Source organism: Drosophila virilis, chromosome 2, assembly GCF_030788295.1.
Source record: "Drosophila virilis strain 15010-1051.87 chromosome 2, Dvir_AGI_RSII-ME, whole genome shotgun sequence".
Lineage (NCBI taxonomy): Eukaryota > Metazoa > Arthropoda > Insecta > Diptera > Drosophilidae > Drosophila > Drosophila virilis.
In genome coordinates, this window is record NC_091544.1 from 16624128 (window position 1) to 16638761 (window position 14634).

Below are 14634 nucleotides of genomic sequence, written 5' to 3' on the forward strand. Positions count from 1 at the left end.
GCGCGCGGACAATAATGAATGTTATGTATATTTGTATTGTGCGTACATACCTTATATATGCGTATATATAGATGATATACCATACATATATATATATATATATATAATGCAGAGCTTAAACAAAATATTGTTTAGCTTGCCATTAAATCAATGTAAATGAAATTATTTGAAAAATCACAGAAAAAATCCTAGTCTTATATAATTAATTATTTCCTGGCTTAAGGTTGATTTAAAATCGATAAAGCGCATGTCGAAGGTTCACAGAGCAGCACTTGCTGAGTTGAAAACCGGCGCCACATGGGCGGCAAGGGCGAAATTATACAGATCCACATTGGACAGGCGGGCGTGCAGATCGCGAATGCATGCTGGGAGCTTTATTGCCTGGAGCATGGAATCCTGTCAAACGGTCGGCTGATGAGCAAGCCGTGCGATGATTCCTTCTTGACGTTCTTTGAGTTTAGCGGTCATGAGCCCTGCGTGCAGCCGCGTCTCGTCATGATCGATACGGAACCAACGGTCATAGGTGGCTGCCAATTGCATCGCATTATGATCTTCGGCTCATCCTCATTCCCCTTTTTTCTGCTCCAGATGAGATACGCACAGGTGCCTATCGCAATCTATTCCATCCGGACACGCTGATCACGGGCAAGGACGACAGCGGCAGCAACTTTGCCCGCGGCTACAATCTGATGGCCAGCGAGCTTCTAGATCGCGCCATGAATGCCATACGCCGTGTCGCCGATCGCTGCCGCAGCCTGCGTGGCTTCCTGGTCTTTCGTGCCATCGGCGGCGGCACTGGCTCTGGCCTGGGCACACGCATTATGGAGAAACTGGTCGAGGATTTTGGAAAGAAGATGACAGTCATAGAGTTTTTGGTGTACCCATCGCCTTCGTAAGTTGGTAAATGCCAAAAACATTTCCCGCCCTTCTCAGGCCACATTTGTTTTCCCCGCAGCATTTCGCCCGTAATTGTAGAGCCGTACAATGCGCTACTAGCCACTCACTTCTCCATGGACTGTGCGGATGTCTCGTTCATTGTGGACAACGAGGCGCTTTATGACATCTGCGCGAATACGTTAAATGTGCCTGCGCCCACGTACACCAATCTGAACCGGATCATTGGACAGGTGGTAGCGGCATTTACGGCTACGCAGCGATTCTCGGGTCAGTCGGTTAGCTTTCAGGAGCTGCAGACAAATCTGGTGCCATACCCGCGGATACACTATCCCCTAATTAATTACGCACCCCTCGTGCCCGTCACCCACTCGCAGTTCGTCAACATGAGCACCGCTCAACTGACGGGCCAATGCTTCCATATGAGCAACCAAATGGTTCGCTGCAATCCGGCCCATGGAAAATACATGGCCTGCGTGCTACTCTATCGCGGCGATGTGGCGCCCAATGAGATCAACTCGGCGCTGGAGAATATAAAGCGTGCCAAGTCCTTCAAGTTTGTAGACTGGTCACCGACTGGCTTTAAGATTGGCGTTAGCCAAATGCCTCCCGTTTATGTGCCGAACGGAGATCTGGCGCCCACGAGTCGCGCCTGCGTGGCCATATCGAACAATACGAATATACGGATAGCCTGGTGCCGCCTGGTCAACAAATTCGATAAGCTTTATCAGCGGCGCGCCTTTGTTTATCATTATGTGGGCGAGGGCCTCGAGGAGGGCAACTTCAACGAGGCATCCGAGAATATATGCCAGCTGGTGCACGATTATCTGGAGGTAGATGCCTCGGCGCCCGTCTCCAATCGTGGCTCCGATCGGGAAGACTAGCCCGGCAGTGTGTGCCTTGTCTTTTAATGCCTGGAATAAATCCAAAATTTGGTGTATTTATGCGTAAGTTTTCGGTCAAGTGATTTGGAGGTAATTGCGCAGCAATTGACGTCTCGATGACTTTATAAAAGTTGCGGCGCGCTTTCGTCAGGTTTTCATTTCATCCTTCCTTTTTTACAAACCAAAAACCGTTGGACAAATTAAGTATTTATGGCCCGGGCTTAAGCAAATATTGACCCATCCCACAATTTGCGTTGCTTGACCCCGTCTCGCAAAAACGGTTGATGGAAGGCAGAAGAGCCGCGACGGCGAGGAGCTGGGCCTCATCTCTGCTGTGCTGCAGCTGGTCCAGGCTGGCCTATAATTAAAATGATCGCAGGCAAGGGTTTAGCACGTACCGAGCCAAAAGTCGCGCTTATCGCGATCGCACCCAGGGCAAGGTCTCTGGGGCTGATCTCGCTCTTCGGGTATCTGCCTTGCGGTCTTTCTCTTGCTTCGGGCCGTGACGGGACTTACGCACGCTTAATGCGCGATTATCGATGGAGACACCTGGGGCTCCCCTCGCAATCTGTTCGGTAGATCTTGCGCACGCAGCTCTTGGACTGGGATGCGGCATCTTATCAGCGCCGTTTGGTGGTCCTTGCTGACCGACCGACCGGCCGACCGACCGACCAACCGACTATCCGGACCGGACCGACCGACCCGACCCGACCCGACCGTTGTTATTATAAGCATTATCATTATGATCCATGCCTGGGCCATGCCTTTGTCTGTGTTAACTGTTGCTAATCTTAAATTGCGCGCACAATGCTTTTGTTTTGCAGCGTGAGAACCGCTGCGTGTGGGTTCCATCAACGCCAGGCAACAATCTGCAGGCTCCTCCCCTCCGGCCAAGGACCGCAACGTGTTAATGAGCTAAAGGAAATGCTGCGTCAGGACCACCTTAGGCGGCTGCCCGGTACCAAATGAAGTTGTTATGTGTTATAGGGTACCGCGCGCGGCTAATAAAGCAATTTGGTTTATGCCCCGCAAAAGAAAGCGATGCGACGGTACAGTTTGACCGGCCAACAGCATCGGAAGTCAATGACAGGACGACGGGCAAAGGGCGGTCGGGTGGTGGGGGTAACCCCTGCCATAACATTTGAAATATCTAGTTAACTTACCAGTGCTATGCGAGCAGCGCCCCAAACATAGCTCTGACCTTCTTTATTTATGCACTAATCCGTGGGAAATGCGCGCCCAAACACCTGGGGCCGATTTATGCTCCTGCCTGTAATATGCCCATGCGCACCCGCACTGGCCACAAAAAAAAAAAAAATCCCAGCCTAGCCAATGGCTACAAACAGTTAAGCTCAACAACTAAATGAAACATGTCAAATTTTTGATACACTTACAGAATTCGAGGTTCGCTAATAAAAATGATTTGAACTGATTTTCAAATCCAAACACTAATCCTACACTGAAATGCGACCTGGTATTCAAATTCGAATGCTGTTTGGTAACAAAAATGTTTCGAATTGCAGTCTTCTGTTAATCCTCCAGACTACGGTCTTAATCTTGCATGTTCACTATATTGCTGATTGATTTTAGACATTTTTATATGGCTTAATATTACATGTTATATATTATTGTAAACATTTTTCTTTAAAATATATATACTTTAATTAAATTTGAATTTTTCAATACATTTAAAGATCTAATGACGAATTGCTTAGCAGTTTATCCATAAATAAAACGTATTTAAAAAAAATTCTAAAACGTTTGTGATTTCTGTTATATAAAAAATATTTAAGAAAACCCATTTGTGCTAATATTTTATGAAGCTTCTTGGCATATTAAGAAACTTGCTAGTTTGGAATTATTTTTATTATTCACATAGACCTTCGGGATTACAAAAAATTGACTCCAATGAACGAAGTGGAATCTGTAAATCCTCAGCAATAATTCTGTCATTGTCAGAGTCAAAAATGATAGGCAACAGTAAATTTGCATTTAGGCTAACTTAGAGCAACTAGCTGGCATGCTCTAAGTTAGAGTATTCATATGTACAAAAGATGCAAAAACATTAAGCAACCGTCGAGTGAATTAATAAAGCGCCTTAGCATCGCGAGGCGGCCACGCATTAAACGACACACAACAACTGCAACAATGCAACAGCAGGCAGGCTGCTTGGATAGCTGGCTGGCAGGAAAAGCACAGATTGTACTGAGCCATGCCACATGTGGCCTGGCCTGGCCCAATAGATGCCACCACATGACTGACCAAGCCGCGTGGAGAGGAGAGTACAGCGCGATTCGTTTGAATCGTCAGCATCACCCAATGCAGCACTCCACTCCACTTTAGCCGAGGGCAAACATTTTGGAATTGCAATTTTCGACTTGATTTCAAAGTGGCCTCTGCCCCAGCCTCATCCCTGGACACAGCACAGCACAGCGCATTGTGCGCCTCTTTTTCAGCTGGGGCAACACCTACCGAGCGCAAATGGAACCTGCTGCGGGTGGGCGGTGGTACAGGGTTGAGGAGGTGTGGTGGGGTGGGGTGAGCTGTGTTGGTTTGGCAGTAGAGTTGGGGCAGCGACTGTTGTCCGACACACGCAGCAAGTGTTTCGATTTATGTTTTTGCGCCTCGACTGCAGTCAAAACACAACGTGCAACGTGGAGCGCGTCGCAGTCGCAGTCGTCGTTTCACTCTTGGCGTTTTTCATTCAAAATGTTTAACTATGCCGTCTGTCCTCTGTCCGGAGTGTGTCCATGCGGAGCGAAGACCACTTGTTGCTCTTTTATTCATTCAATTTGTCAGTTTTGCACGAGAGGCGCAAGTCCCAGATCCGACTTCAAAACCCAAAAACCAAGATGCAGTCGCATTTTCCCGCTTCCCGGCGAGAGTGAGAGAGAGAGAGAGAGAGAGAGAGTCAAAAGGTTATCGCCGCACTTGCAGCAGCATCATCATGATGATGCTGTTGATGATGATCATGCGCTTGCAACATGACGCCGCATGCAACAACAACAACAAATTATTAGTGGTAATATTTGTGAAATATTTGTTTTCTAATCTGTAAACACCAATCATATTAGCAATTTGAATATGACAGCAGCAGCAAACAGTAACAGGCCGTTGTTGCAGTTGCAGTTTCAGTTGTTGTTGTTGCTGCTGCTGCTGCTGCAACATTTTGTTGGCATGGTCAACGGTCAGTCGCTTGTGGCTAGGCTAGTTGCTTGGCCAAATGTATGTGGTGGGTGGCTGACTGTTGGGTAGGTGGGGCTCCCGTGAGTTATTATCTATTCAATTGTTGCACTTGGCTCTCCTCTGCTGGCTGCTTCCTTTCCTCGAGCCATTTTGGGGCTGGCCAAATTAATTGAACAAGCGCTGCCTTTGGCTCCCCAGGCCTAGACAGTTATGCTGGGGCAGCAATGCACAATTCTCTGATTGGCAAGTGTAAAAAAAAAAAAGAAGAAATGGCAGGAAAACTCTTTTGCATTTATGAGTTGCCGTTTATGATAAATGCCGTGTGTATTTGTGCGGCTCGTTAGGCCCGTCGCCTTGCCACATCGTTTACAACACTTTAAGAGCGTCTATTCCACTGCCATCCGCCCCCTCCAACCGACCAAAGCACATCATAAGCTGATGCATTGGCAGCCATTAGCAAGCCAATTGACATACTCCTGACTGACAGCTCGACAGACGGCAACAGGCAACAGGCAGCTTGCAGCTTGCAACTGGCAACTGGCAACTGGCAAGCGGCAACGTCTGCAGCTAAGTGCTGCAAATTTATCATTGGCCTCATCGTCGTCGCAGCTATTGCCAAAAATGGCACAAATAACGACATAATTTGAAGATCTCAGACTCAGACACAGACACAGACGCGGACCACGTCGAACTGATCCCGAGACGACTACAACAAGCAACAAACAGCAAATATGCAAATTGCAGCTCGATCTACACGCAGCACCCGCCAAAAATGGTGGCCAAAATCGTTAGGCCACAATCGAGCTGTATCCGTGTGCCAGTTGCAGCTTCTTTTCTGCTGTACTCTACAACTGGGGCATAAACACTTTACAAAGCGCTTTGATGAAACTGAAATGTAAACACATGAAAGAAAACATTTCCATGTGATTTCCACAAATCACAAATGCTTTGTACACTTTTTCGAAATGTTTATAATGATTTCCAAGCAAACAGAATTAAGATTTCTAATCAGTTTTTCATGCCGAAAAACCCGGCAGTCAATTCATTTTGTTAAATGCGCAAAAATGCCGATTTACATTTGTCGCCTCAACAAATATTTAATTGACAGGCAATTGACGTTTTTGTAAAATAAAATGTTCCATTCGATTGTAGTGAATGTTTTTTTTCAAAATACTTTTCAAATTAGTATTGTAGCTTTTCATACTGGAGCATATTTTTCGTCCGATCTTATAATGCTTATAATGTAGTGGTCCGACCTGGCCGGCTCCAACATTTGGGCTTGACTTTTTTTTTTTTGTAAACAAAAAAAATAAATTTTCACATACATTTGATTTAATTTATTTTTTGTCATTAACAAAGTTAATAATAATATGATTAAATGTGATATCATTGTTTTATTGCGTTGCTTTTGCATAGAAAATGTGTATAGAAAATGCAAAATGTTTGAAAATATTTTCTTTCAACACATTTGCAGTTTCAGTTGTTTTCTACCTGTTGCAATTAGTTAAAAAAAAAAAACGAATAATTAAAATAACTGCTAAAAACTTAGCAGCTTATGCTTTGTGGAACTTGCCACAGCAGCCGAGCCACTCACTTAATTGGCAGCCTTTGATCTGCTGCTGATGTTGCTGGCGGCATGACATCATCAATGGCCAACAGCATTTAGCCACAAGTGTGTTGAATGGCAGCTGAAATAGTTGAAAACAGCTCAAAGTGTTTCGGCCAATATACGGTCAGATCAAATGCATTTTTTTCGCAATGAATATATCTGCTGGAAAAGTGTGCAATATAAATTTGAACTTGAAATGCGCACGCGGCGCATTCAAAATTCCATATTAAGTGCAATTTGAAATAGAGTCTCTTCGCTGGTGGACAACCCCCCCCTGTGGACCTCGTGGCAAATGGCATGGTAATTACTCTCGACAGCGGCGCATTGCAATTTGAGCAACAAAAAAGTCAAATTCTGCACCGGGCGCAATTAATCAGGCGCTGGGTCGTGCCTGGCCAAATGTTTTTTGTCTTAATGATGCCGGAGTCGCAGTTGCTGTTTAACGGCCAGCTTAGCCGACTGTCTGACTGTCTCTTAGACAACACAGACAGACGACTGCGCTGCTCGCCACGTTGCGCAAATATGGCCAAAGTCAAAGGTCAAACGACTGCAACTGCGCCTAATGTCTCACTTATGGTCAGCCGAGTTGCGTGAGAATGTTCCAAGAGTTACAATTTGGCACTCTGCTCAGAGAGGGTGGCAAGCGACGGGAAAACTCCACAGCCGACAGCTAAACAAAGACCTTGTCAAGCTGTGTCAATTTTGGCAACTTAGATAGCTTTATACGTATTTATTTATAGCGAAATACAAATTGAATCCGGGCTCGAATCTAACGCTTGTGTGTGGATGTAGTATGGCTCTAACCAAAGGTCATGCCAGTTCTGTCAGTGTTAGATTTATTCTATAATAAAATTAATCATAAATGATTGAATACATAAATTTGTTGTACTCCTTTGCTCATACTGTTAGCTTAGATAGGAAGTAAATAAAATAGAAGGATTCCCAGCCCTGATCGAAAACTAAGTGAAACTAGGCTGGCACTTATCTACGATATATGCACATATTTTCTCCGGGTAAATAAAGCAAGTTTCCAAAGGTGAAATTAAACAAAAAAAAACTATGAACGCAAGTATTCTAAGTATAAAGAAACAAACGGAGCGTATAAATTATTTTTGGGCCCTCAATCCTAACATTGCGAATATTAAAAATCCTGAAAGTTGAAGTCGTAACAGGGAAATACTTTCAAGTCTTCTTTTCCTGATCGTCATCCGCATCGTTTTCTTTACAAGGATCTTAGATTTAATTTAACATAAGACCCCGTCGTTTGACGTAGTCTAGTCTTTTAACAGACCGCACTCTTGCGCTAATAAGCCTCCTAATGATAATAATCCTTGTTAAATCTACAAGATAAAATCAAAGATTTTGTTTTACAGTTTTTTAGTCAGATTAGGTAATCGCAAGGAAGTTGTGGAAGAATCTGGAGACTACTCCGACATTCCGTGAAGCAGAGTAGCAGCTTAAAGGGACTCTTCATGCAACAGACATGGAATGACAATGCCTTTAGTATTGTGCTGATATATGAACTACCTCCATTCATAACGATCCGTTGGAAATTGAGGACTTATGTGTCTAGGCATTAAAAGAAATCTTCGACAGTTCAAACATTTCTGAAATTTTGCCTTGTTAGTATAGACAGAAGCTATTGAAATTGGGTAGAAAAAATTCTATATTTTTGAAAAAGTAATCATTTCCGAACCCATTAAGTATATTTATAGTTTTAGTCGAGTCGATCCAGCTAATTTCGCGGATCTGCTTTTGTGTGTGTCTATTCATATGCTTAACCACTTGAAAACTTAAAAGAAGGGTATTATGGTTTTAGGCGTAAGTATATGACAGGTAGACCTCTGAATATATTATTGGTTAGCATCACTCGTTGAGTCAATCTTATTTCTCTTCAAATTTTTTTTCGTATGAATGCGAATTTGGAACTCGCAGGAACTCCTAGTGCCCGCGCAGCAAGAGTTTCCGATCATCGATAAGTTTGCTCACTTCCAAGCAATCGATATGCATCGATATCAAAACTTGTTTTAAGAGATAGATTAGCCAATCTTGACTTGTAGCTACTTAAGATCGAGAGTAAAGCTCTGCTTAAGGACGAGCAATCAAACGCGTAAGCTGATTTTAGTTTTGGTATATGAATGCTAGGAGGTTTAGGGCATTTGCTAGTCGGACAACAACGGCTATAGCGCTTTTACTTGTTTTTTACTTTTTTGGACAAGTATAAAATACTGTAAACTTAAGTGGAAAATAGTGTAGTGTGCTGATTGACGGAGTCACAGTATATTAGAGGATGTCATATAAACGCGATTAAATAACTATACATATATCTGTACAAAAGCAGTCTATCTGCTTGTCTTGGTGTCTTTTAATCCGTGTATCTGGACTTAGATGCAATCTTGATGGATCGCTGCATTTATCGGGCCGTAAAGTGTAGCTGGCGATTAGTCGTCGCCTCTTGTGTAAATGTAATGCCGATAATTTGGCTTGAATGCGTGGCCAATTGGGGACTTTCGTCTGTGCGCATTGCCAGCTAATAACTCCAGTTGAGCACTGACCACTGCCTGTTAATGGTTGTCGTTGTTGTTGTTGCTCGTGGTCGTGGCAGCCGCTGGCCTAATCCTAATCAATTTTGAACGCCTGACGAGGCGTCATAAACACGCTTTAAAGAAAATCATTTTGCATGGGGCTCGACGCGAGGCGCGCAAACATTTAAAACATTGCCAAAGTGTTACAATTTCCATTAGTTACAGTTATTTGGCTTTGGCCAAGTGCGGTGGTCGCCAGTGGCGCAACCAGCACCCAACGCAACGCTCTCGGGGCAGCACAATTATCAGGCAGTCGCAGCAGCGGCACGTTGATTACGATGATGGATTATAACACTTTGTACAGGTGCTGCCAGCCAGGCAGCCAGCTAGCCAGAGAGCCAGGCTGCCTGCCAGTCCGTTAGACTGTTTTGCCTAGCCAAACAGCAACTGGACTCTGTCCGGCTTCAATTGAATCCCCAATTGGTTGCACAAAACGTGCAAATTTTAGACACAACTGCCGGGGGAAGTGGGCCTTGCATAAAAGCAAATAACAATTCGGTCCGGTGTCATATCGATGAGTGCTTGGCTAGGCTGCTGTATAGAATTGTGGCCAGATTGTGGTCCAGCCCTTGCCCTGAGTCACGTTTTGGCCGTTAGCGTTGACAGAGCCGAGATGCTGATGCTTATTTGCTGTACAAATTATGCACGAAACGGGCCACGAGAAATTAATTTAACAGCTTGACAGGATTAAGCGCAGCCTCTTGCCAAGGTGCTACAAATTCCAGTGGCATAACCAAACGCTTGCTGATTGGTCACAAGCACAAGTCATAATCAAAGATCCGGGCTGCCCTCAAACCTCAAGCCCTCGGGCCGTGTCGGATGCATCCAATTAGCGGCAGCCACAGCCACAGCCGCAGCAGCAGCAACAGCAGCAACACGTGCTTCGTCCACACCGAGTCGTTTGACCTCAGTTGAAAGATGCGGCTGCAGCAGAAACACATACAGGTGCATAGCTGCATCCATCGATCTGCGGCTGCTAATTGAGCTAGCCAATGACAAACACAAATGCCCCGGCCCAGCCCAGTTTGGACTGCAACTGGTCTCAAGTCGATCATTGACTGGCCCATTTGCTGTATAAAGCGAATATGCAAATATGCCGCCGATTAGAGAGAGAGCAGACTTTCCTACACTCGAAGAAAAACTAGCCTAATAAATCCTACAGTCCTACTGTCAATCTGAAAGACAAGTTTGAGAGAATATATCCGCCAAGAAGAATGTACGAGAGTTGTCACTGTTAACAATTAAAATGGCAAACACACCTTTGAGCCAAACTGTTTCTAGCCAGATATTTTTTTAACTGTGAATCAGATTAGACCATTCGCCGAATCAGAATTTGAAACAGCTGCTTACTCAAAATTGGTTCAGTTGAAAAGAAGAGCTTCCATAATTTGCATTTATTTAACCAAATTTATTGTTGTTTATTAACATTTTAAATACATATATTAATATGAGGATCCAAAGTAATAGCCAATACATTGATTTATCTATTTGGGCAACTTTTTAAAATGTAGTTGATTTTTATTTTATTCGGTCTTATGGGAGGAGTAATTTTAAAGAATAAATCGGCTATCGAAGTAATCTATATGATTTCTCTCAGTGTATTAACTGGCAGCCAACTGGCGTCACACGCATCCAGAGAGTCAGCCCGCTGGCGATTAATCAATGATAAATCCGAAATAGATAAATGATGCAGCACTGGAAATGTCGCAAATTTGTGTGGTCCCTGCCAGCAACTCACCTGCTGCTGCTGATGCAGAGGCTGCTGCTGTTTGCCACTGGGCATACTATCTATAAGGTTCAGACCCTGTAGCGGGTGCAGGCCCGCAAGATAAATGCCCCACTGATGATGCTGACAGTGGTCAGCACCACAATTTGACATTGTCAGTGGTGCAACACAATTTTTCATGTGGGAAGGAATTTCCCAAATGGAATTAGTTCGAAATGCGGGCAGTTTGAGTTTTTCTCGTTTTTCTTTCAGGAACTTTTTATGGGCATTGTTCGATTTGCATCGTACGGTTAATTGTGGCCGCTATTTGTGGCCAATTGTGGGTGGCAGTCGGCCAACCGAATTGGGCATATGCTCATGCTAGGAGCTACCAAAACTGGTTTAGTTCTAGGGATTTGCATAGGTAAACGGCCACAGGTGGCAGACAACACAGACAGAGAGAGAGAGAGGATGAGCGGAAAGTGGAGCTGGTGGTCACTTGGAGCACATGGCATTTGGCTGCCTTTTGGCATTCGTTAGCTGTGCTTGGCTAGCCGGATATCTATATATAGCGAACTGGTGTGATTTTGATTCATGGCGCGATTATATGTGCGCACGCAGTTTATCTTCTTTTTTCACACAATAACCCCACCAGAGGACAGGCTCGAGGGGAAGCAGACGGGACACCTTGTCGCATACAGTAGCCTCATCCTTGTGGCACAGCATGAACCGATCCCGTTTGGCTGCCCTCCTGCTCCCACTGCAGACCCTGCATCACGCCTTGTGGCACTTAACATTTTATTGTTAATAAAATATATTACAAGGCGCATTACAAAAGGCCAATGCGACCGCCTGGCCAACCTATGGCTCGTTGAAGGCAGCCAACAAGCCGGGCAGCCAACGCGTTAACGAAATCATCTGCAATTGCCCCAGCGCAAGACTCTCTCCTTGCCTGGCTTCGTATGTCGCGTGAGTTTGTGTCGTACATTTAACGCGTGACTTCTTTTGAAAATTGTTCATAAATTCTGCGTTTAACAGTAGCAGAAAAGGCAACGGCAAAAGCCAAAGCAAAAACGACTACAAAAGCGTTGAAGGCACAGCTGGAAAATTAAATCTAAACTGAGCATAAGTGCAATCAGGCTACACGGGTATTACACATACTCTACAAGACAGGTCAGGATGTGGCAGGGAATTGTGAAAGTCTGAAACAAATTACTATCGAAACTTTTAGGTTTGGCCTCTATGGTTTTTTTAAGAGTATGCTTTATCTGAATTTGAAAGAAGAGTTGACCGGGTATAATACATAATATTGATATCGCAAAGAAGGGCATAAATATTGATAATAATAAATTGAAAACTCATATTTTAAAAGAAATACCAAAATTGTTGAATTAAAATATAAAATATAAGTATGTTTAAGAATTAATATAATTAATATTTACACAACGCGCTTAGACGTGATTAAAAAATGTTTGGAATCTTTTTTAAGTTTTCTAGGCAATACGAAAACGGAATAATTAGGAAAGCAATTCATTCAACTTCTTATAATGTAAAAGAAAACTAATATAACATAATCTATTAAATATACTAGATATTGTATCGTGCAGCGCATAGCAAAGTCTTAAAAACGTTAGTATGGTAAGTTGAAAGTCAGTTCAATTTTTCATTAATGCGAAATGAGTTCACAAAGCCGACAGATGCACCCCTTTACAACAAGTTAAGTCCGCAAATTGATTGTTACAGATTTGTTGTAATTTATTTAGTTACTGGTCTTAAATATAGAGTTGATCATTCATCAGCATGACCATAAAATCCAACAACAGCAACTTGGCCTTTCGCTCATTCAAATTCAAAACGTCTAAAAGCACGAAATAATTCTAATTAATAAATATTTATTAATGTATAAAATGTAATCAGCGCTGTTAATTAGGCACATCCGCTCGAAAATTTCCTGCACACTGCACTTCACCCTCCCGGCACACCGATACGCTTAGTTGTCACCTCAAGCGAGTTTCATTCATAAAAATCTCGAGAGTTTCGCCTGTTTTTTTTTTTTTTAACTTTGCATCTCAAAGCAACAGCAGCTGCCGCCCACATGCCGCAACGTTGCCGCATTTGCATAGTTTGTAAGCCAAGTCAAGTGATCATGTAGTAAAGAGCACAAAATCGTTAAAAAAAATGTTTTTTTTCGATCATTCAAAAAAGAAACAAAACACAAAAGCCCCGAACCGGTTATTTGCTGGTTGCGGTTTTCGATTATGAAACTGTGTTGTTTTTTATGAATGAAAAAGAACAACAACAGCGGCGGCAGCAGCGGCAACAACAAGATTTTGTTATTAACGTAAAATTTGCATTGGAGTGTAGCATATGTTAAGTGTTCAAGCCAAAGACTAACAATTACTCATACGCCCCATTGAACCAGCTAGCTGTCTATTAAGTTCCGTCAAAGTAATTAGAAACGCAAATCTTGCAACGAAATGATGCAGCAACCCTATGAATCAACACTTCCGGTGAACATTTCGCATTTGAATACACTTTCGTATTCATATTTCGTTGTGGTTTATATACAGACTTTGTGTTAGCTACGGACAGGTGCCAGCAACAGGTAAACTGAATCATTTCCAAAGCAAATACACAAAATCTTAACAACGCAGACATTCGCTTTTTTGAGTTTATTTATTGCTTTAGATGCGCGTGTTGCTTAAATCTTGACAGTCGTTTCAGTATCTTTAAACTGAAATCATTTTCGAAGGAGCCGCCACGTCTTTATTTGGTGCACACTCTCTGAAGAAGTACTCGTTGAGGAGCAACAGAGATCGCATCGTAATCTACGCCTATCATAAGTATCATATTTTAGAGCTAATGCAGCTGCTGCAGCTAATCACTTTACAAATTTTGGGTATTATCTTTCTCGCAGCTTTAACAGTTCTCCAGATTCCCCGTAAAAATCACAGAATCAAGCTGGTCCCGCGTTTCTTTCCGATTATTTGACACCCCTACTGCCCAAGCAATGCCTTTTTTCCAAGCAATGCCTATAAAGTATACATATACATATATACATATTCTTAAAATCAAATATTATACTTATGGATGTACTTGACTGAGAGATATTCAAATTATTGACCTGCTTTAAGCTGTCTTATAACAGGAAACAGAGTATAATGCAGTTGAATAGTTTCCAAGGCAATGTTCTGACATTTTCACTCCTTGCCTGATTTCATGTGTTATTGCCAATTAAAAATATAGCGAAGCGAATCGAATTATCGAGACAACATAACAATTATGTCAGCTGCGAAATAAAAACAATATCTGAATAGCACTCGATACAAACGTCCCCAACTCATGGAGCGACTTTCCAAAATCTCCACATGCTGGCAAGACGAGGTCAAATCAGAGCTGTGCAATCGATTTTGCCCGGCACTTGACTGACTGACTGGCAGGCGGACAGGCGGCCAGTGTACTGCAGCCAACGATCGGTGGATTGGACAGGCAATTTGTAGACTTTTAAAATGGTTATCAAATGGAACAGCGGCCAGGCAAACAGGCAGGCAGTCCAGCCAAAGACTGGACGTTCGATTGCGGTTAAGGCAACCTGTAGCAGCAGCAGTTGCTCGATCACGGCAACGATCGACAACACAAAAAGCGCATGCAAATTAATAGCCGACTTTGGCCAAAAACAAAAATTAATTGATCACTCAAGACAGCCGCAGCCCAAGCCGAGCATAGCTATTGCAAAGCTGACTGACTGACCGATCGATAGTCGATCGCTAC

At 43.3% G+C, this 14634-nt stretch overlaps 2 protein-coding genes across 2 annotated transcripts in view; one reads left to right on the forward strand and one right to left on the reverse strand.

The window, feature by feature from the left end:
• Nucleotides 1-14634, reverse strand: part of Rim (Rab3 interacting molecule) — a 277876-nt gene that overhangs the window by 189761 nt on the left and 73481 nt on the right. The window lies entirely within an intron of this gene.
• On the forward strand, nucleotides 83-1845 carry LOC6629611 (tubulin alpha chain). Its single transcript, XM_002053548.4, has 3 exons — nucleotides 83-523; nucleotides 589-892; nucleotides 956-1845. Exons 1-3 carry the CDS (start codon nucleotides 298-300, stop codon nucleotides 1776-1778), a joined length of 1353 nt encoding a protein of 450 aa, XP_002053584.1. The 5' UTR covers nucleotides 83-297; the 3' UTR covers nucleotides 1779-1845.